The sequence below is a fragment of the Salvelinus fontinalis genome, chromosome 24 (genome assembly GCF_029448725.1).
Source record: "Salvelinus fontinalis isolate EN_2023a chromosome 24, ASM2944872v1, whole genome shotgun sequence".
Classification (NCBI taxonomy): domain Eukaryota; kingdom Metazoa; phylum Chordata; class Actinopteri; order Salmoniformes; family Salmonidae; genus Salvelinus; species Salvelinus fontinalis.
This window is the reverse complement of record NC_074688.1, coordinates 38,983,427-39,006,881: the sequence shown is the minus strand read 5'-3', so window position 1 is coordinate 39,006,881 and position 23,455 is coordinate 38,983,427. Positions and strand designations below refer to the sequence as shown.

At 43.2% G+C, this 23,455-nt stretch overlaps 1 protein-coding gene across 1 annotated transcript in view; it reads right to left on the bottom strand.

The window, feature by feature from the left end:
• Positions 1-4,661: 4,661 nt before the first annotated feature.
• Positions 4,662-23,455, bottom strand: part of LOC129822415 (arylacetamide deacetylase-like) — a 40,888-nt gene continuing 22,094 nt past the window's right edge. The window contains exons 3-5 of the mRNA XM_055880683.1: positions 19,835-19,904; positions 7,213-7,384; positions 4,662-6,420 (exon numbers count right to left, since the gene is read on the bottom strand). Coding sequence (XP_055736658.1) covers positions 5,806-6,420; positions 7,213-7,384; positions 19,835-19,904 — 857 coding nt within the window. The 3' untranslated portion in view covers positions 4,662-5,805. The remainder of the gene's footprint in view (positions 6,421-7,212; positions 7,385-19,834; positions 19,905-23,455) is intronic.

The following is a 23,455-nucleotide window of genomic DNA, read 5'->3' as shown; positions in this document are numbered from 1 at the left end:
AAGCCAAGTGACTTGGTGTATAGCGAGAATAGGAGAGGGCCTAGAACAGAGCCCTGGGGGACACCAGTGGTGAGAGCACGTGGTGCGGAGACAGATTCTCGCCACGCCACCTGGTAGGAGCGACCTGTCAGGTAGAACGCAATCCAAGCGTGGGCCGCGCCGGAGATGCCCAACTCGGAGAGGGTGGAGAGGAGGATCTGATGGTTCACAGTATCAAAGGCAGCCAATAGGTCTAGAAGGATGAGAGCAGAGGAGAGAGAGTTAGCTTTAGCAGTGCGGAGCGCCTCCGTGACACAGAGAAGAGCAGTCTCAGTTGAATGACTAGTCTTGAAACCTGACTGATTTGGATCAAGAAGGTCATTCTGAGAAAGATAGCAGGAGAGCTGGCCAAGGACGGCACGTTCAAGAGTTTTGGAGAGAAAAGAAAGAAGGGATACTGGTCTGTAGTTGTTGACATCGGAGGGATCGAGTGTAGGTTTTTTCAGAAGGGGTGCAACTCTCGCTCTCTTGAAGATGGAAGGGACGTAGCCAGCGGTCAAGGATGAGTTGATGAGCGAGGTGAGGTACGGGAGAAGGTCTCCGGAAATGGTCTGGAGAAGAGAGGAGGGGATAGGGTCAAGCGGGCAGGTTGTTGGGCGGCCGGCCGTCACAAGACGCGAGATTTCATCTGGAGAGAGAGGGGAGAAAGAGGTCAGAGCACAGGGTAGGGCGGTGTGAGCAGAACCAGCGGTGTTGTTTGACTTAGCAAACGAGGATCGGATGTCGTCGACCTTCTTTTCAAAATGGTTGACGAAGTCATCTGCAGAGAGGGAGGAGGGGGGGGGGGGGGGGGAGGATTCAGGAGGGAGGAGAAGGTGGCAAAGAGCTTCCTAGGGTTAGAGGCAGATGCTTGGAATTTAGAGTGGTAGAAAGTGGCTTTAGCAGCAGAGACAGAAGAGGAAAATGTAGAGAGGGAGTGAAAGGATGCCAGGTCCGCAGGGAGGCGAGTTCCCCTCATTTCCGCTCGGCTGCCCGGAGCCCTGTTCTGTGAGCTCGCAATGAGTCGTCGAGCCACGGAGCAGGAGGGGAGGACCGAGCCGGCCTGGAGGATAGGGGACATAGAGAGTCAAAGGATGCAGAAAGGGAGGAGAGGAGGGTTGAGGAGGCAGAATCAGGAGATAGGTTGGAGAAGGTTTGAGCAGAGAGAAGAGATGATAGGATGGAAGAGGAGAGAGTAGCGGGGGAGAGAGCGAAGGTTGGGACGGCGCGGTACCATCCGAGTAGGGGCAGAGTGGGAAGTGTTGGATGAGAGCGAGAGGGAAAAGGATACAAGGTAGTGGTCGGAGACTTGGAGGGGAGTTGCAATGAGATTAGTGGAAGAACAGCATCTAGTAAAGATGAGGTCAAGCGTATTGCCTGCCTTGTGAGGGGGGGAAGGTGAGAGGGTGAGGTCAAAAGAGGAGAGGAGTGGAAAGAAGGAGGCAGAGAGGAATGAGTCAAAGGTAGACGTGGGGAGGTTAAAGTCACCCAGAACTGTGAGAGGTGAGCCATCCTCAGGAAAGGAACTTATCAAGGCGTCAAGCTCATTGATGAACTCTCCAAGGGAACCTGGAGGGCGATAAACGATAAGGATGTTAAGCTTGAAAGGGCTGGTAACTGTGACAGCATGGAATTCAAAGGAGGCGATAGACAGATGGGTCAGGGGAGAAAGAGAGAATGTCCACTTGGGAGAGATGAGGATCCCAGTGCCACCACCCCGCTGACCAGAAGCTCTCGGGGTGTGCGAGAACATGTGGGCAGACGACGTGCTCTCTCTTTCTCCTCTCTCCTCTCCCCTCCCACCTGCATTCTCTCTCCTCTCCCCTCCCACCTGCATTCTCTCTCCTTCTCTCCCTCCTGCATTCTCTCTCCTTCTCTCCCTTCTGCATTCTCTCTCCTTCTCTCCCTCCTGCATTCTCTCTCCTTCTCTCCCACCTGCATTCTCTCTCCTTCTCTCCCTCCTGCCTTCTCTCTCCTTCTCTCCCTCCTGCTCTCTCTGACCCCATAACTACTGATCCCACAGGAAATGCTTCAGTCAAGCAGTTATGACTTCTCAGAAGCAATATCTCTCTCTCCATCTATCTCTCTCTTTCCCTCTATACTTCTCACTATCTTTGCCTCTCTCAATCTTTCAGGATTAATGTGACAAATCACTGTTACAAGAAGCACACACAAACACACACACACACACTATCCAGACAGTCATTATCTGGGACAGAATGGTCAGCAGACTGTCAAAGGTGAGTTCATTTTATTGTGAGAAAACATAACAAAATGACGCATGTCTTCAATTCTCTGTATTTCACATGAAAAACAACAAGTCGTGATATTTACAAGGATTTGTAAGGAGAATACTGAAACAAAATGAGATTAGATTATCATGATATTTACAAGGATTTGTAAGGAGAATACTGAAACAAAATGAGATTAGATTATCATGATATTTACAAGGATTTGTAAGGAGAATACTGAAACAAAACGAGACTAGATTATCATGATATTTACAAGGATTTGTAAGGAGAATCCTGAAACAAAATGAAATGAGATTAGGTTATCATGATATTTACAAGGATTTGTAAGGAGAATACTGAAACAAAATGAGATTAGATTATCATGATATTTACAAGGATTTGTAAGGAGAATACTGAAACAAAATGAGATTAGATTATCATGATATTTACAAGGATTTGTAAGGAGAATACTGAAACAAAATGAGATTAGATTAGGTTATCATGATATTTACAAGGATTTGTAAGGAGAATACTGAAACAAAACGAGATTAGATTATCATGATATTTACAAGGATTTGTAAGGAGAATCCTGAAACAAAATGAAATGAGATTAGGTTATCATGATATTTACAAGGATTTGTAAGGAGAATACTGAAACAAAACGAGATTAGATTATCATGATATTTACAAGGATTTGTAAGGAGAATCCTGAAACAAAATGAAATGAGATTAGGTTATCATGATATTTACAAGGATTTGTAAGGAGAATACTGAAACAAAATGAGATTAGATTGTCATGATATTTACAAGGATTTGTAAGGAGAATACTGAAACAAAATGAGATTAGATTATCATGATATTTACAAGGATTTGTAAGGAGAATACTGAAACAAAATGAAATGAGATTAGGTTATCATGATATTTACAAGGATTTGTAAGGAGAATACTGAAACAAAATGAGATTAGATTATCATGATATTTACAAGGATTTGTAAGGAGAATCCTGAAACAAAATGAAATGAGATTAGATTATCATGATATTTACAAGGATTTGTAAGGAGAATCCTGAAACAAAATGAAATGAGATTAGATTATCATGATATTTACAAGGATTTGTAAGGAGAATACTGAAACAAAATGAGATTAGATTATCATGATATTTACAAGGATTTGTAAGGAGAATACTGAAACAAAATGAGATTAGGTTATCATGATATTTACAAGGATTTGTAAGGAGAATCCTGAAACAAAATGAAATGAGATTAGATTATCATGATATTTACAAGGATTTGTAAGGAGAATACTGAAACAAAATGAGATTAGATTATCATGATATTTACAAGGATTTGTAAGGAGAATCCTGAAACAAAATGAGATTAGATTATCATGATATTTACAAGGATTTGTAAGGAGAATACTGAAACAAAATGAAATGAGATTAGGTAATCGGTCATCAGAACACGTTCTCTGAAAAACGCTAATCCCATGATAATGAACACTGAGCTATGTTTCCCAACAACATTATTCTGTAACATATCTGCAAATGTTGGTGAGGAGTGTCAGCTGAGCTGAGGAGGCTTTCTGAGGAAGCCTAGGGAGACCGGTAGGGAGACCGTCAGGGAGACCGGCAGGGAGACCGTTAGCTCTACAGTAAGATCAAAGCTACTACTTTAAACTGCATTCAATTGACTGCAGCTCTGTTAAACCTCAAAGCCGGAAAATAACAGCTACACGCTCAGACTAGAAACACTCCAAGCCTGACTTACTGTAGGGGTTTTACCCCGTGTCCCTCCCCTTCTCATGTTGCTCCTTCCATGTCACAAGGCAGGAGGATTGAGACCCAGTTAGACAGAGAGAAAGAGAGAGAGAAAGAAAAAGAGAGAGAGAAAGAAAGAGAGATAGAAAGACAGAAAGGTTGGGTGGGGTGGGGAGACACGTGAAGAGGCTCAGTACACCTCACATGACAACTGGGCCTACAGCGCCTGTATGGGATGAGAACTAAACTGAAGAACTCAAGTACTCTTTACTGGTCCTCAATAACAGCAGCGGTGAAAAAAGTACCCAAATCTCATACTTAAAGTATGAGTAAAAGTAAAGATACCTTACTGGAAAATTACTCAATTAAAAGTGAAAGTAAAATAGTAAAAAAGTACTTGAGAAAAAGTCTAAAAGTATTTTGTTTTAAATATACTTAAGTAGAAAACGTAAAAGTATTGCTAAAATATAGTTTAGTATCAAAAGTTAAAGTATACATTTTTTTGGACATTTAAATTATTTATACTTTTACTTTTGATACTTAAGTATATTTTAGCATTACATTTACATTTTATACTTAAGTATATTTAAAACCAAATACTTTTAGACTTTTTCTCAAGTACTTTTTTACTATTTTATTAAGCAAAGAAGACAGCACAATTTTATTGTATTTTTATTTATTTACGGATAGCCAGGAGACCACTCCAACATTCAGACATCATTTACAAACGATGCATTTGTGTTTAAGTGAATACGCCAGATCAGAAGCAGTAGGGGTGACCAGGGATGTTCTCTTGATAAGTGTGTGAATTGGACCATTTTCCTGTCCTGCTAATCATTCAAAATGTAACGAGTACTTTTGGGTGTCAGGGAAAATGTATGGAGTAAAAAGTACATTATTTTCCTTAGGAATGTAGTGAAGTAAAAGTAAAAGATGTGGGAAAAAAACCTACTTAAATAGTACTTTAGACCATTTTTACTGAAGTACTTTACACAACTAAATAACAAGTGATACAAGTCAGTATTCGTGGAAACCGGACACCGGCCACTAGGGGCAACATTGAGCACTGTTACCTTCAAGTAGGTTACAGTTTTGCTAGAGTGTTGTGGACAGGGACTGCAGATGGGCGTAAGCATCTGCCTCTGATTCCAAAGGTTGCAACTTTGAATCCAGTGATAGATAGTTGTTTTTGAGATTTTTGTTTTAAGTCTATCCTTAACCTTAGGAGTTAACGACCTAGCCTTAAGATGTACGTTTTTTAAAAATGTTTTATATAATTCTAGCAGATGCTTTTATCCAGAGCAACTTACAGTAAGTAATGAACACATACATTTTCATACTGGTCCCCCATGGGAATCAAACACTCAACCCTGGTGTTGCAAGCATCATGCCACCAGGAAGTTAATGACAAAACCAGGAAGTTAATGACAAAACCAGGAAGTTAATGTGATGAGATTCAGCTGCAGTATCAGATGGATATGTCAGAAATCAAATGTAGAACACTTGGCTTCATCAAATGTCTTGTATCTGGTATCAGTTGCTTTGCCTCATGTTCTGCCTCATTGGTTGCCTTGGTGATTAGAAAATCAATACAAACCTGTTTTTGACTGGTATCTGGTGTTGTTGTTGGGACACAGTGCCATAGAGTGGAAAACCCCTCAGTTTGCAAGCATAAACAAAAACACTGTCTGTCACTGAATAAACAACCAAACAGACAAGAATCTAAGCAGCACCTAAACAACAGCTATTGAGTTGCTAGGGGAAACAGGAATGAACATTGAAAAACTTTTCTTCTGCTTTCTACAAGTTATGCTGCAGCCATTTGATGAAGTTTTCCGTCATCGTGCGTCCAATCAGGAAGTCGGTTGGCCACACCGTGAACATGAGGGCGCCGTGGAAACCGCTGGCGTAGTGTTCGTGCGTCACCTCGACTCCGGCGCGACGCAGGCGCGAAGCATACATCACCCCGTCGTCTCGCAACACGTCATACTCACACGTCAGAACGTAGGCCTTGGGTAGCGAGCGTAAAGCAGCGTCTGGGACCAGCAGGGGCGAGGCCCGGGGGTCAGCGATGGAGCGCGATGGCCCGTCCGACCCTCCCGCCGAAAACGCCACGACCGGAACGCTGTAGTTATACGTCCCCCGGTAGGACTCTGGCAGGAAGGCACTCCAGTTGACGAATTTGAGCAGAGCAGCGGACTCCGGGCTGTTGTGAGTGTTGGTCATCATGGCCCTGAAGAAGGTCTTGTCGCTGGTGAAGTACTCGCTCCAGAAGCGCACCATAAGGGTGCGGGGTAGGATAGGCATGTTCTGGTTCTGCTGGTAGGACGGGGTATTGAGGTCCAGAGCCTGCAGCACAGGGTAGAGCAGGGCCTGGACCTTCAGCTGCAGCTGCTGTTCTGGATCCTGCTGCAGCTGTAGAGACACACACACACACACACACACACACACACACACACACACACACACACACACACACACACACACACACACACAGGACCATAAGACTTACTGTTCTGTACTGTACTGCAGTCTTGGATGGCTCCTCCTAATCTCAGCTAATTAAAACAACAGCGGATAGATAATATTGCCACTAACACACACACACAAACATCTAACCTGCTGGGACACACACACACACACACACACACACACACACACACACACACACACACACACACACACACACACACACACACACACACACACACTAACATCTAACCTGCAGGGACACACACACACACACTAACATCTAACCTGCTGGGACACACACACACACACACACACACACACACACACTAACATCTAACCTGCTGGGACACACACACACACACTATCATCTAACCTTCTGGGACACACACACACACACTAACATCTAACCTGCTGGGACACACACACACACACACACTAACATCTAACCTGCTGGGACACACACACACACACTAACATCTAACCTGCTGGGACACACACACACACACTAACATCTAACCTGCTGGGACACACACACACACACACTAACATCTAACCTGCTGGGACACACACACACACACTAACATCTAACCTGCTGGGACACACACACACACACTAACATCTAACCTGCTGGGACACACACACACACACACACACACACACTAACATCTAACCTGCTGGGACACACACACACACACTATCATCTAACCTGCTGGGACACACACACTATCATCTAACCTGCTGGGACACGGCTGCAGCTAGGTTTCCCCCGGCGCTGTCCCCAGATACAGCGATGCGTCCTGGGTCTACAGAGTACTGGGCCAGGACCCCCCTCTGGAGGAAGTGCTTCACTACCCGGTACACGTCCTCATACGGGACAGGGAAGTGGTGCTCTGGGGCCAGGCGGTACCTGGGTGGACACAAGGGGAGGGGGTCAGAGGTCAACTCAGTTAGAATTCAGGTCCTCTTACCTGAGAACTAGTGTCTGTACCTGCTGAGGTAGCTACAGTTAAATGATAACAATATGCAAATCTATAAATGTCATGTACACTATGTACACTACATTACTAAAGCAAAACATCCTAATCCGGTATGATCAGTGTACTGTATGGGATCTATCTAATCAGGGTTTAGAGATGAAAGGTAAGTCATATAATGATACTGCATAATACAGTCAAATGACTCAGCACATTAACGTATATCAAAGAAATAAATGAAAAGAGTTTGGAGCCTAACACATTTCAAGATTGGAACATCGACACATTGTTGGTAGGAATTTGGCTTGCAGTTTGCACACATACAGTACCCCCCACACACATGCAGCCATACTCTCACAGAGGGAATCACAGATGTAATGTGGTGTACAAAGTGCTTCTTCTCTCTCATTTTGAGAAAGCGAGAGAGCGAGAGAGGTGCTTGAAAAAAGATAAAAGGGAGAGTAAAAGGTTATGAAAGAGAAATAGGGGTTAGATGAGAGCGAGATGGAGAAATAAAGATGTGACAGTGCTGCTACTGTAGGTGAAGATGTTAATTTGACAGCCTGGTGAGACAGTAATAAAAGCCTAGTGAGACGTTAATAAAAGCCTGGTGAGACAGTAATAAAAGCCTGGTGAGACGTTAATAAAAGCCTGGTGAGACGTTAATAAAAGCCTGGTGAGACAGTAATAAAAGCATGGTGAGACGTTAATAAAAGCCTAGTGAGACAGCAATAAAAGCCTGGTGAGACAGTAATAAAAGCCTGGTGAGACGTTAATAAAAGCCTAGTGAGACAGTAATAAAAGCCTAGTGAGACAGTAATAAAAGCCTGGTGAGACAGCAATAAAAGCCTGGTGAGACAGTAATAAAAGCCTGGTGAGACAGTAATAAAAGCCTGGTGAGACAGCAATAAAAGCCTGGTGAGACAGCAATAAAAGCCTGGTGAGACAGCAATAAAAGCCTGGTGAGACAGCAATAAAAGCCTGGTGAGACAGTAATAAAAGCCTGGTGAGACAGTAATAAAAGCCTAGTGAGACAGCAATAAAAGCCTGGTAAGACAGCAATAAAAGCCTGGTGAGACAGCAATAAAAGCCTGGTGAGACAGCAATAAAAGCCTGGTGAGACAGTAATAAAAGCCTGGTGAGACAGTAATAAAAGCCTGGTGAGACAGTAATAAAAGCCCAGTGAGACAGCAATAAAAGCCTGGTGAGACAGCAATAAAAGCCTGGTGAGACAGCAATAAAAGCCTGGTGAGACAGTAATAAAAGCCTGGTGAGACAGTAATAAAAGCCTGGTGAGACAGCAATAAAAGCCTGCTGAGACAGCAATAAAAGCCTGGTAAGACAGCAATAAAAGCCTGGTAAGACAGTAATAAAAGCCTGGTGAGACAGTAATAAAAGCCTGGTGAGACAGTAATAAAAGCCTGGTGAGACAGTAATAAAAGCCTGGTGAGACAGCAATAAAAGCCTGGTGAGACAGCAATAAAAGCCTGGTGAGACAGCAATAAAAGCCTGGTGAGACAGCAATAAAAGCCTGGTGAGACAGCAATAAAAGCCTGGTGAGACAGCAATAAAAGCCTGGTGAGACAGCAATAAAAGCCTGGTGAGACAGCAATAAAAGCCTGGTGAGACAGCAATAAAAGCCTGGTGAGACAGTAATAAAAGCCTGGTGAGACAGCAATAAAAGCCTGGTGAGACAGCAATAAAAGCCTGGTGAGACAGCAATAAAAGCCTGGTGAGACAGTAATAAAAGCCTGGTGAGACAGTAATAAAAGCCTGGTGAGACAGTAATAAAAGCCTGGTGAGACAGTAATAAAAGCCTGGTGAGACAGCAATAAAAGCCTGCTGAGACAGCAATAAAAGCCTGGTAAGACAGCAATAAAAGCCTGGTAAGACAGTAATAAAAGCCTGGTGAGACAGTAATAAAAGCCTGGTGAGACAGTAATAAAAGCCTGGTGAGACAGCAATAAAAGCCTGGTGAGACAGCAATAAAAGCCTGGTGAGACAGTAATAAAAGCCTGCTGAGACAGCAATAAAAGCCTGGTAAGACAGCAATAAAAGCCTGGTAAGACAGTAATAAAAGCCTGGTGAGACAGTAATAAAAGCCTGGTGAGACAGTAATAAAAGCCTGGTGAGACAGTAATAAAAGCCTGGTGAGACAGCAATAAAAGCCTGGTGAGACAGCAATAAAAGCCTGGTGAGACAGCAATAAAAGCCTGGTGAGACAGCAATAAAAGCCTGGTGAGACAGCAATAAAAGCCTGGTGAGACAGCAATAAAAGCCTGGTGAGACAGCAATAAAAGCCTGGTGAGACAGTAATAAAAGCCTGGTGAGACAGCAATAAAAGCCTGGTGAGACAGCAATAAAAGCCTGGTGAGACAGCAATAAAAGCCTGGTGAGACAGCAATAAAAGCCTGGTGAGACAGCAATAAAAGCCTGGTGAGACAGCAATAAAAGCCTGGTGAGACAGCAATAAAATGCTGGTGAGACAGCAATAAAAGCCTGGTGAGACAGTAATAAAAGCCTGGTGAGACAGTAATAAAAGCCTGGTGAGACAGTAATAAAAGCCTAGTGAGACAGCAATAAAAGCCTGGTGAGACAGCAATAAAAGCCTGGTGAGACAGCAATAAAAGCCTGGTGAGACAGCAATAAAAGCCTGGTGAGACAGTAATAAAAGCCTGGTGAGACAGCAATAAAAGCCTGGTGAGACAGCAATAAAAGCCTGGTAAGACAGCAATAAAAGCCTGGTGAGACAGTAATAAAAGCCTGGTGAGACAGTAATAAAAGCCTGGTGAGACAGTAATAAAAGCCTGGTGAGACAGTAATAAAAGCCTGGTGAGACAGTAATAAAAGCCTGGTGAGACAGTAATAAAAGCCTGGTGAGACAACAATAAAAGCCTGCTGAGACAGCAATAAAAGCCTGGTAAGACAGCAATAAAAGCCTGGTAAGACAGTAATAAAAGCCTGGTGAGACAGTAATAAAAGCCTGGTGAGACAGTAATAAAAGCCTGGTGAGACAGTAATAAAAGCCTGGTGAGACAGCAATAAAAGCCTGGTAAGACAGCAATAAAAGCCTGGTAAGACAGTAATAAAAGCCTGGTGAGACAGTAATAAAAGCCTGGTGAGACAGTAATAAAAGCCTGGTGAGACAGTAATAAAAGCCTGGTGAGACAGCAATAAAAGCCTGGTGAGACAGCAATAAAAGCCTGGTGAGACAGCAATAAAAGCCTGGTGAGACAGCAATAAAAGCCTGGTGAGACAGCAATAAAAGCCTGGTGAGACAGCAATAAAAGCCTGGTGAGACAGCAATAAAATGCTGGTGAGACAGCAATAAAAGCCTGGTGAGACAGTAATAAAAGCCTGGTGAGACAGTAATAAAAGCCTGGTGAGACAGTAATAAAAGCCTGGTGAGACAGCAATAAAAGCCTGGTGAGACAGCAATAAAAGCCTGGTGAGACAGCAATAAAAGCCTGGTGAGACAGCAATAAAAGCCTGGTGAGACAGTAATAAAAGCCTGGTGAGACAGTAATAAAAGCCTGGTGAGACAGTAATAAAAGCCTGGTGAGACAGTAATAAAAGCCTGGTGAGACAGCAATAAAAGCCTGGTGAGACAGTAATAAAAGCCTGGTGAGACAGCAATAAAAGTCTGGTGAGACAGTAATAAAAGCCTGGTGAGACAGCAATAAAAGCCTGGTAAGACAGCAATAAAAGCCTGGTGAGACAGCAATAAAAGCCTGGTGAGACAGTAATAAGCGGCAGGTAGCCTAGTGGTTAGAGCGTTGGAATAGTAACCGAAAGGTTGCAAAATCAAATCCCTGAGGATTAGGTAAAAATCTGTCATTCTGCCCCTGAACAAGGCAGTTAACCCACTGTTCTTAGGCCGTCATTGAAAATAAGAATTTGTTTTAAACTCACTTGCCTGGTTAAGTAAAGGTAACATTTTTATATATTTTTAAAAGCCTGGTGAGACAGTAATAAAAGCCTGGTGAGACAGTAATAAAAGCCTGGTGAGACAGTAATATATAAAATTGTAAGGTCCCTCAATCAAGTAGTGAATTTCAAGCACAACGACCAGGAAAGCTTTTCAATGCTTCACAAAGAAGGGTACCGATGGTGTAAATAAAATAAAGAGCAGATGCTGAGTATCCCTTTGAGGATGGTGAAGTTATTAATTAGGCTTTGGATGGAAAGACTAATACACATTAGATGGTGTGTCAATACACCCAGCCACTACAAAGACACAGGCATCCTTCCTGACTCAGTTGCTGGAGAGGAAGGCAACTGCTCAGCAGTGGCGGTTCTAGACCATTTCAACTGGGGGGGGGCAAGCTGGGGCCAGTTGTACTGTTAGAGGGGCCAGTTGTACTGTCAGAGGGGCCAGTTGAACTGTTAGAGGGGCCAGTTGAACTGTCAGAGGGGCCAGTTGTACTGTCAGAGGGGCCAGTTGTACTGTTAGAGGGGCCAGTTGTACTGTCAGAGGGGCCAGTTGTACTGTCAGAGGGGCCAGTTGAACTGTTAGAGGGGCCAGTTGAACTGTCAGAGGGGCCAGTTGTACTGTCAGAGGGGCCAGTTGTACTGTTAGAGGGGCCAGTTGTACTGTTAGAGGGGCCAGTTGTACTGTTAGAGGGGCCAGTTGTACTGTCAGAGGGGCCAGTTGTACTGTTAGAGGGGCCAGTTACATTAGACGTTATTATTGTCATATTGTTTTCTTCACTGCATTAGCAGGCAAAATACCTTGTTCATAATCATCATCGTTGCCACGGTCTAATAACGGATGTAAAAAAAGAACGACAGCAAAAATTTGTTATGTAAAAATTATTTCATACTCCACAGTTAGGGGGGCCACAAGGGGGTCCAAAATTGTTGTCACAGGGGCACTGCACCCCCCCCCCCCCCAGAACCGCTAGTGCTGCTCAGGTCAATGGTGATTTTAAAACAGTTACAGAGTTTAATGGTTGTGATATGAGAAAACTGAGGATGGCGCAACAACAGTGTAGTTACTCCACAATAATACTAACCTGATTGACAGAGTGAAAATAAGGAAGCCTATACAGAAATAGAAATATTCCCTAATATGCATCCTGTTTGCAACAAGGCACTTAAGTAATACTGCCAAAAATGTGGCAAAGAAATAAACTTTTGTCCTGAATAAAAATCAGATCAAATTAAATTTGATCAAATCAAATTGTATTGTCACATACACATATTTAGCAGATGTTATCGCGGATGAAGCGAAATGCTTGTACAAAACGTAATGTCTGGGCCACATCCAACACATCACTGAGTACAACTCTTCAGAGGTTAGAGCGTTGGGCCAGTAACTGAAAGGTTGCTGGATCGAATCTCCGAACTGACAAAGTAAAAATCTGTCGTCTACCCCTGAGCAAGGCGGTTAACCCACTGTTCCCCGGGCGCCGTGGACGTGGATGCCGATAATGGCAGCCCCCCGCACCTCTCTGATTCAGAGGGGTTGGCTTAAATGCGGAAGACACATTTCAGTTGAATACATTCAGTTGTATTTTGTGGGATAAAGAGAAACGGAATACAGCTATAAGCACAGACATTATCCTAGAGGAAAACCTGGTTCAGTCTGCTTTACAAGGGACACTGGGAGACTAATTCACCTTCCAGCAGGACAATAACCTAAAACACAAGGCCAAATCTACACTTGAGTTGCTTACCAAGACGACATTGAATGTTCTTGAGTGGCCTATGGCAAGACTTGAAAACGTCTGTCTAGCAATGATCAACAATCAACTTGACAGAGACTGAAGAATGCTGGTAGAAAGTATGGACTCGGGTGTGAATACTTGTGTAAATGAGATATTTCTCTATTTCATTTTCAATGAATTTGCAAATATGTATAAAAAAAAAACATGTTTTCACTTTGTCATTATGGGGTATTGTGTGTAGTTGAATTCAGGGGGTATTATGGGGTATTGTGTGTAGTTGAATTCAGGGGGTATTATGGGGTATTGTGTGTAGATGAATTCAGGGGGTATTATGGGGTATTGTGTGTAGTTGAATTCAGGGGGTATTATGGGGTATTGTGTGTAGATGAATTCAGGGGGTATTATGGGGTATTGTGTGTAGTTGAATTCAGGGGGTATTATGGGGTATTGTGTGTAGTTGAATTCAGGAGGTATTATGGGGTATTGTGTGTAGTTGAATTCAGGGGGTATTATGGGGTATTGTGTGTAGATGAATTCAGGGGGTATTATGGGGTATTGTGTGTAGTTGAATTCAGGGGGTATTATGGGGTATTGTGTGTAGTTGAATTCAGGGGGTATTATGGGGTATTGTGTGTAGATGAATTCAGGGGGTATTATGGGGTATTGTGTGTAGATGAATTCAGGGGGTATTATGGGGTATTGTGTGTAGTTGAATTCAGGGGGTATTATGGGGTATTGTGTGTAGATGAATTCAGGGGGTATTATGGGGTATTGTGTGTAGTTGAATTCAGGGGGTATTATGGGGTATTGTGTGTAGATGAATTCAGGGGGTATTATGGGGTATTGTGTGTAGTTGAATTCAGGGGGTATTATGGGGTATTGTGTGTAGTTGAATTCAGGGGGTATTATGGGGTATTGTGTGTAGTTGAATTCAGGGGGTATTATGGGGTATTGTGTGTAGTTGAATTCAGGCGGTATTATGGGGTATTGTGTGTAGTTGAATTCAGCATGTATTATGGGGTATTGTGTGTAGTTGAATTCAGGGGGTATTATGGGGTATTGTGTGTAGTTGAATTCAGGGGGTATTATGGGGTATTGTGTGTAGTTGAATTCAGGGGGTATTATGGGGTATTGTGTGTAGTTGAATTCAGGGGGTATTATGGGGTATTGTGTGTAGATGAATTCAGGGGGTATTATGGGGTATTGTGTGTAGATGAATTCAGGGGGTATTATGGGGTATTGTGTGTAGTTGAATTCAGGGGGTATTATGGGGTATTGTGTGTAGATGAATTCAGGGGGTATTATGGGGTATTGTGTGTAGTTGAATTCAGGGGGTATTATGGGGTATTGTGTGTAGATGAATTCAGGGGGTATTATGGGGTATTGTGTGTAGTTGAATTCAGGGGGTATTATGGGGTATTGTGTGTAGATGAATTCAGGGGGTATTATGGGGTATTGTGTGTAGTTGAATTCAGGGGGTATTATGGGGTATTGTGTGTAGATGAATTCAGGGGGTATTATGGGGTATTGTGTGTAGATGAATTCAGGGGGTATTATGGGGTATTGTGTGTAGTTGAATTCAGGGGGTATTATGGGGTATTGTGTGTAGATGAATTCAGGGGGTATTATGGGGTATTGTGTGTAGTTGAATTCAGGGGGTATTATGGGGTATTGTGTGTAGTTGAATTCAGGGGGTATTATGGGGTATTGTGTGTAGATGAATTCAGGGGGTATTATGGGGTATTGTGTGTAGTTGAATTCAGGGGGTATTATGGGGTATTGTGTGTAGAAGAATTCAGGGGGTATTATGGGGTATTGTGTGTAGTTGAATTCAGGGGGTATTATGGGGTATTGTGTGTAGATGAATTCAGGGGGTATTATGGGGTATTGTGTGTAGTTGAATTCAGGGGGTATTATGGGGTATTGTGTGTAGTTGAATTCAGGGGGTATTATGGGGTATTGTGTGTAGTTGAATTCAGGGGGTATTATGGGGTATTGTGTGTAGTTGAATTCAGGGGGTATTATGGGGTATTGTGTGTAGTTGAATTCAGGGGGTATTATGGGGTATTGTGTGTAGTTGAATTCAGGGGGTATTATGGGGTATTGTGTGTAGTTGAATTCAGGGGGTATTATGGGGTATTGTGTGTAGTTGAATTCAGGGGGTATTATGGGGTATTGTGTGTAGTTGAATTCAGGGGGTATTATGGGGTATTGTGTGTAGTTGAATTCAGGGGGTATTATGGGGTATTGTGTGTAGTTGAATTCAGGGGGTATTATGGGGTATTGTGTGTAGATGAATTCAGGGGGTATTATGGGGTATTGTGTGTAGTTGAATTCAGGGGGTATTATGGGGTATTGTGTGTAGATGAATTCAGGGGGTATTATGGGGTATTGTGTGTAGTTGAATTCAGGGGGTATTATGGGGTATTGTGTGTAGTTGAATTCAGGGGGTATTATGGGGTATTGTGTGTAGTTGAATTCAGGAGGTATTATGGGGTATTGTGTGTAGTTGAATTCAGGGGGTATTATGGGGTATTGTGTGTAGATGAATTCAGGGGGTATTATGGGGTATTGTGTGTAGTTGAATTCAGGGGGTATTATGGGGTATTGTGTGTAGTTGAATTCAGGGGGTATTATGGGGTATTGTGTGTAGATGAATTCAGGGGGTATTATGGGGTATTGTGTGTAGTTGAATTCAGGGGGTATTATGGGGTATTGTGTGTAGTTGAATTCAGGGGGTATTATGGGGTATTGTGTGTAGATGAATTCAGGGGGTATTATGGGGTATTGTGTGTAGTTGAATTCAGGGGGTATTATGGGGTATTGTGTGTAGATGAATTCAGGGGGTATTATGGGGTATTGTGTGTAGTTGAATTCAGGGGGTATTATGGGGTATTGTGTGTAGATGAATTCAGGGGGTATTATGGGGTATTGTGTGTAGTTGAATTCAGGGGGTATTATGGGGTATTGTGTGTAGTTGAATTCAGGGGGTATTATGGGGTATTGTGTGTAGTTGAATTCAGGGGGTATTATGGGGTATTGTGTGTAGTTGAATTCAGGGGGTATTATGGGGTATTGTGTGTAGTTGAATTCAGGGGGTATTATGGGGTATTGTGTGTAGTTGAATTCAGGGGGTATTATGGGGTATTGTGTGTAGTTGAATTCAGGGGGTATTATGGGGTATTGTGTGTAGTTGAATTCAGGGGGTATTATGGGGTATTGTGTGTAGTTGAATTCAGGGGGTATTATGGGGTATTGTGTGTAGATGAATTCAGGGGGTATTATGGGGTATTGTGTGTAGATGAATTCAGGGGGTATTATGGGGTATTGTGTGTAGATGAATTCAGGGGGTATTATGGGGTATTGTGTGTAGTTGAATTCAGGGGGTATTATGGGGTATTGTGTGTAGATGAATTCAGGGGGTATTATGGGGTATTGTGTGTAGATGAATTCAGGGGGTATTATGGGGTATTGTGTGTAGTTGAATTCAGGGGGTATTATGGGGTATTGTGTGTAGATGAATTCAGGGGGTATTATGGGGTATTGTGTGTAGATGAATTCAGGGGGTATTATGGGGTATTGTGTGTAGTTGAATTCAGGGGGTATTATGGGGTATTGTGTGTAGTTGAATTCAGGGGGTATTATGGGGTATTGTGTGTAGTTGAATTCAGGGGGTATTATGGGGTATTGTGTGTAGATGAAATCAGGGGGTATTATGGGGTATTGTGTGTAGATGAATTCAGGGGGTATTATGGGGTATTGTGTGTAGATGAATTCAGGGGGTATTATGGGGTATTGTGTGTAGATGAATTCAGGGGGTATTATGGGGTATTGTGTGTAGTTGAATTCAGGGGGTATTATGGGGTATTGTGTGTAGTTGAATTCAGGGGGTATTATGGGGTATTGTGTGTAGATGAATTCAGGGGGTATTATGGGGTATTGTGTGTAGTTGAATTCAGGGGGTATTATGGGGTATTGTGTGTAGTTGAATTCAGGGGGTATTATGGGGTATTGTGTGTAGATGAATTCAGGGGGTATTATGGGGTATTGTGTGTAGTTGAATTCAGGGGGTATTATGGGGTATTGTGTGTAGTTGAATTCAGGGGGTATTATGGGGTATTGTGTGTAGTTGAATTCAGGGGGTATTATGGGGTATTGTGTGTAGATGAATTCAGGGGGTATTATGGGGTATTGTGTGTAGATGAATTCAGGGGGTATTATGGGGTATTGTGTGTAGATGAATTCAGGGGGTATTATGGGGTATTGTGTGTAGTTGAATTCAGGGGGTATTATGGGGTATTGTGTGTAGATGAATTCAGGGGGTATTATGGGGTATTGTGTGTAGTTGAATTCAGGGGGTATTATGGGGTATTGTGTGTAGTTGAATTCAGGGGGTATTATGGGGTATTGTGTGTAGATGAATTCAGGGGGTATTATGGGGTATTGTGTGTAGTTGAATTCAGGGGGTATTATGGGGTATTGTGTGTAGTTGAATTCAGGGGGTATTATGGGGTATTGTGTGTAGTTGAATTCAGGGGGTATTATGGGGTATTGTGTGTAGTTGAATTCAGGGGGTATTATGGGGTATTGTGTGTAGTTGAATTCAGGGGGTATTATGGGGTATTGTGTGTAGTTGAATTCAGGGGGTATTATGGGGTATTGTGTGTAGATGAATTCAGGGGGTATTATGGGGTATTGTGTGTAGATGAATTCAGGGGGTATTATGGGGTATTGTGTGTAGTTGAATTCAGGGGGTATTATGGGGTATTGTGTGTAGATGAATTCAGGGGGTATTATGGGGTATTGTGTGTAGATGAATTCAGGGGGTATTATGGGGTATTGTGTGTAGTTGAATTCAGGGGGTATTATGGGGTATTGTGTGTAGATGAATTCAGGGGGTATTATGGGGTATTGTGTGTAGATGAATTCAGGGGGTATTATGGGGTATTGTGTGTAGTTGAATTCAGGGGGTATTATGGGGTATTGTGTGTAGTTGAATTCAGGGGGTATTATGGGGTATTGTGTGTAGTTGAATTCAGGGGGTATTATGGGGTATTGTGTGTAGATGAAATCAGGGGGTATTATGGGGTATTGTGTGTAGATGAATTCAGGGGGTATTATGGGGTATTGTGTGTAGATGAATTCAGGGGGTATTATGGGGTATTGTGTGTAGATGAATTCAGGGGGTATTATGGGGTATTGTGTGTAGTTGAATTCAGGGGGTATTATGGGGTATTGTGTGTAGTTGAATTCAGGGGGTATTATGGGGTATTGTGTGTAGATGAATTCAGGGGGTATTATGGGGTATTGTGTGTAGTTGAATTCAGGGGGTATTATGGGGTATTGTGTGTAGTTGAATTCAGGGGGTATTATGGGGTATTGTGTGTAGATGAATTCAGGGGGTATTATGGGGTATTGTGTGTAGTTGAATTCAGGGGGTATTATGGGGTATTGTGTGTAGTTGAATTCAGGGGGTATTATGGGGTATTGTGTGTAGTTGAATTCAGGGGGTATTATGGGGTATTGTGTGTAGATGAATTCAGGGGGTATTATGGGGTATTGTGTGTAGATGAATTCAGGGGGTATTATGGGGTATTGTGTGTAGATGAATTCAGGGGGTATTATGGGGTATTGTGTGTAGTTGAATTCAGGGGGTATTATGGGGTATTGTGTGTAGATGAATTCAGGGGGTATTATGGGGTATTGTGTGTAGTTGAATTCAGGGGGTATTATGGGGTATTGTGTGTAGTTGAATTCAGGGGGTATTATGGGGTATTGTGTGTAGATGAATTCAGGGGGTATTATGGGGTATTGTGTGTAGTTGAATTCAGGGGGTATTATGGGGTATTGTGTGTAGTTGAATTCAGGGGGTATTATGGGGTATTGTGTGTAGTTGAATTCAGGGGGTATTATGGGGTATTGTGTGTAGTTGAATTCAGGGGGTATTATGGGGTATTGTGTGTAGATGAATTCAGGGGGTATTATGGGGTATTGTGTGTAGATGAATTCAGGGGGTATTATGGGGTATTGTGTGTAGTTGAATTCAGGGGGTATTATGGGGTATTGTGTGTAGATGAATTCAGGGGGTATTATGGGGTATTGTGTGTAGATGGGTGAGAGACCATGTTGAATTCAGGATGTAACACAATAAAATGTGGAATAAGTCAAGGAGTATGAATACTTTCTGAAGGCTCTGTATGTGTTCCAAATGAAAAGAGACCTGCCTTTTTCACACTTTTACAAATGTAAACAACCAGATGTTCATCTTCTGCCTATCTGTCCTTTCACAGCAGCCTGTTAGACAAGATATACAGTATAACATATGGAACACTGATACCAGACAGATATACAGTATAACATATGGAACACTGATACCAGACAGATATACAGTATAACATATGGAACACTGATACCAGACAGATATACAGTATAACATATGGAACACTGATACCAGACAGATATACAGTATAACATATGGAACACTGATACCAGACAGATATACAGTATAACATATGGAACACTGATACCAGACGGATATACAGTATAACATATGGAACACTGATACCAGACAGATATACAGTATAACATATGGAACACTGATACCAGACAGATATACAGTATAACATATGGAACACTGATACCAGACAGATATACAGTATAACATATGGAACACTGATACCAGACAGATATACAGTACATCAAATATATACTCACTCTACAGACACGACCACAGAGGTAAGATCATTGACCATCTGCCTAGCTAGGAGGTCGTATGGTCCCATTCCTACACAACGAGAGGAGAGAGAAGAGAGAGTCGTCAGAGACAATATTATCTAACAGCATCTTACATCGTCAACAGCTACAAAGTACTCAATAGTATCTTGCGCATCTCATGCTCAATAGGCTTGTAGTTATGGCAAGTCACACACACACACACACACACACACACACACACACACACACACACACACACACACACACACACACACACACACACACACACACACACACACACACACACACACACACACACACACACACACACACAGCAGATTGCAGGCACAACATGACACTTGTCGCATGTCAAATAATTGCCTTTAGTTACCAGGGGGTTACCACGGTGTCTGTGTTGAACAGCTTGAACAGAGTGTATGTTCCTCGGGAGAGGTGAAGGGTGAACAGAGTGTGTGTTCCTCAGGAGAGGTGAAGGGTGAACAGAGTGTGTGTTCCTCAGGAGAGGTGAAGGGTGAACAGAGTGTGTGTTCCTCAGGAGAGGTGACGGGTGAACAGAGTGTTTGTTCCTCAGGAGAGGTGAAGGGTGAACAGAGTGTGTGTTCCTCAGGAGAGGTGAAGGGTGAACAGAGTGTGTGTTCCTCAGGAGAGGTGAAGGGTGAACAGAGTGTGTGTTCCTCAGGAGAGGTGAAGGGTGAACAGAGTGTGAGTTCCTCAGGAGAGGTGAAGGGTGAACAGAGTGTAAGTTCCTCAGGAGAGGTGAAGGGTGAACAGAGTGTAAGTTCCTCAGGAGAGGTGAAGGGTGAACAGAGTGTAAGTTCCTCAGGAGAGGTGAAGGGTGAACAGAGTGTAAGTTCCTCAGGAGAGGTGAAGGGTGAACAGAGTGTAAGTTCCTCAGGAGAGGTGAAGGGTGAACAGAGTGTTTGTTCCTCAGGAGAGGTGAAGGGTGAACAGAGTGTTTGTTCCTCAGGAGAGGTGAAGGGTGAACAGAGTGTAAGTTCCTCAGGAGAGGTGAAGGGTGAACAGAGTGTTTGTTCCTCAGGAGAGGTGACGGGTGAACAGAGTGTGTGTTCCTCAGGAGAGGTGAAGGGTGAACAGAGTGTAAGTTCCTCAGGAGAGGTGAAGGGTGAACAGAGTGTGTGTTCCTCAGGAGAGGTGAAGGGTGAACAGAGTGTGTGTTCCTCAGGAGAGGTGAAGGGTGAACAGAGTGTTTGTTCCTCAGGAGAGGTGAAGGGTGAACAGAGTGTGTGTTCCTCAGGAGAGGTGACGGGTGAACAGAGTGTAAGTTCCTCAGGAGAGGTGAAGGGTGAACAGAGTGTGTGTTCCTCAGGAGAGGTGAAGGGTGAACAGAGTGTGTGTTCCTCAGGAGAGGTGAAGGGTGAACAGAGTGTTTGTTCCTCAGGAGAGGTGAAGGGTGAACAGAGTGTGTGTTCCTGAGGTGAGGTGAAGGGTGAACAGAGTGTAAGTTCCTCAGGAGAGGTGAAGGGTGAACAGAGTGTGTGTTCCTCAGGAGAGGTGAAGGGTGAACAGAGTGTGTGTTCCTCAGGAGAGGTGAAGGGTGAACAGAGTGTGTGTTCCTCAGGAGAGGTGAAGGGTGAACAGAGTGTTTGTTCCTCAGGAGAGGTGAAGGGTGAACAGAGTGTTTGTTCCTCAGGAGAGGTGACGGGTGAACAGAGTGTGTGTTCCTCAGGAGAGGTGACGGGTGAACAGAGTGTGTGTTCCTCAGGAGAGGTGAAGGGTGAACAGAGTGTGTGTTCCTCAGGAGAGGTGAAGGGTGAACAGAGTGTATATGAATTCGACAGTAAACTGTAGACTACTACAGTAAATACTATCGTGCTATCTGCAACAAAATACACTGTTGTAAATACTACAGTAATGTCGGGCAAAAATATATTTTTTAACTATAGTATATACTACAGTATTTAAAGATGGACTATGCAGAAATCGCTTTGCCATTTCCCGGTTGCTAAAATGTGAATAGTTAGCCTAATTTCAGTTTATGTGACAAAACAAGCAAGTAAAGTGTAGAGAACCATTGTACCATTGTGAAATAATGATATAACGTATATACTGCCGGCATGATCCCTTCTGGTTTGCGCTTAGTGGGACTATCATTTGTTTTTCAACAGGACAATGACCCAAAACACACCTCCAGGCTGTGTAAGGGCTATTTGACCAAGAAGGAGAATGATGGAGTGCTGCATCAGATGACCAGGCTTCCACAATCACCTGACCTCAACTCAATTGAGATGGTTAGGGATGAGTTGGACTGCAGAGTGAAGAAAAAGCAGCCAACAAGTGTGGGAACTCCTTCAAGACTTCTGAAAAGGCATTCCAGTTGAAGCTGGTTGAGAGAATGCCAAGAGTGTACAAAGCTATCATCAAGGCAAAGGGTGACTATTTGAAGAATCTCAAATATAAAATATATTTTGTTTAACACTTTTTTGGTTACTACATGATTCCATGTGTTATTTCATAGTGTTGATGTCTTCACTATTAATCTACAATGTAGAAAATAGTAAAAATATAGAAAAACCCTTGAATAAGTACGTGTTCTAAAACTTGACCGGTACTGTAGGTAAAAATATTGTATTACTACCCTCTGTAGAGCATTCCGGTCAGATGCCTTGCAGTTGCCATACTAGGCAGTGATGCAACCTGTCAGGATGCTCTCGATGGTGCAGCTGTAAAACCTTTTGAGGATCATGGGACCCATGCAAAATATTTTCAGTCTCCTGAGGGGGAAAAGGTGTTGGCGTGCCCTCTTCACGACTGTCTTGGTGTGTTTGGATCATGATAGTTTGTTGGTGATGTGGACACCAAGGAACTTGAATCTCTCAACCCGCTCTACTACAGCCCTGTTGATGCCAACAGATTTATTCCTGATTATTATTTGACCATGCTTGTCATTTATGAACATTTTGAAAATCTTGGCTCTCTCTAATTTTCTTCTTCTCTCTTTCTTTCTCTCGGAGGACCTGAGCCCTGGGACCATACGTCGGGGCTGCCGGGCGTGGTGGCTCCTTGCTGTCCCCAGTCCGCCTGGCCTTGCTGCTGTTCTGCCTGCGGTTATGGAACCGCCACCTGTCCCAGACCTGTTGTTTTTCAACTCTTAATGATCGGCTATGAAAAGCCAATTGAATATTATTCATGATTATTATTTGACCATGCTTGTCACTTATGAACATTTTTGAACATCTTGGCATAGTTGTGTTATAATCTCCACCCGGCACAGCCAGAAAAGGACTGGCCACCCCTCATAGCCTGGTTCCTCTCTAGGTTTCTTCCTAGTTTTTGGCCTTTCTAGGGAGTTTTTCCTAGCCACCGTGCTACACCTGCAATCTAGCTGTTTGGGGTTTTAGGCTGGGTCTCTGTACAGCACTTCGAGACATTAGCTGATGTACGAAGGGCTATATAAAATAAACTTGATTGATTGATTGATGTGAATGGGGGCCTATTCGGTCCATCTTTTCCTGTAGTCCACGATCAACTCCTTTGTCTTGCTGACGTTGAGGGAGAGGTTGTTGTCCTGGCCCCACACTGCCAGGTCTCTGACCTCCTCCCTATAGGCTGTCTCATCGTTGTCGGTGATCAGGACTACCA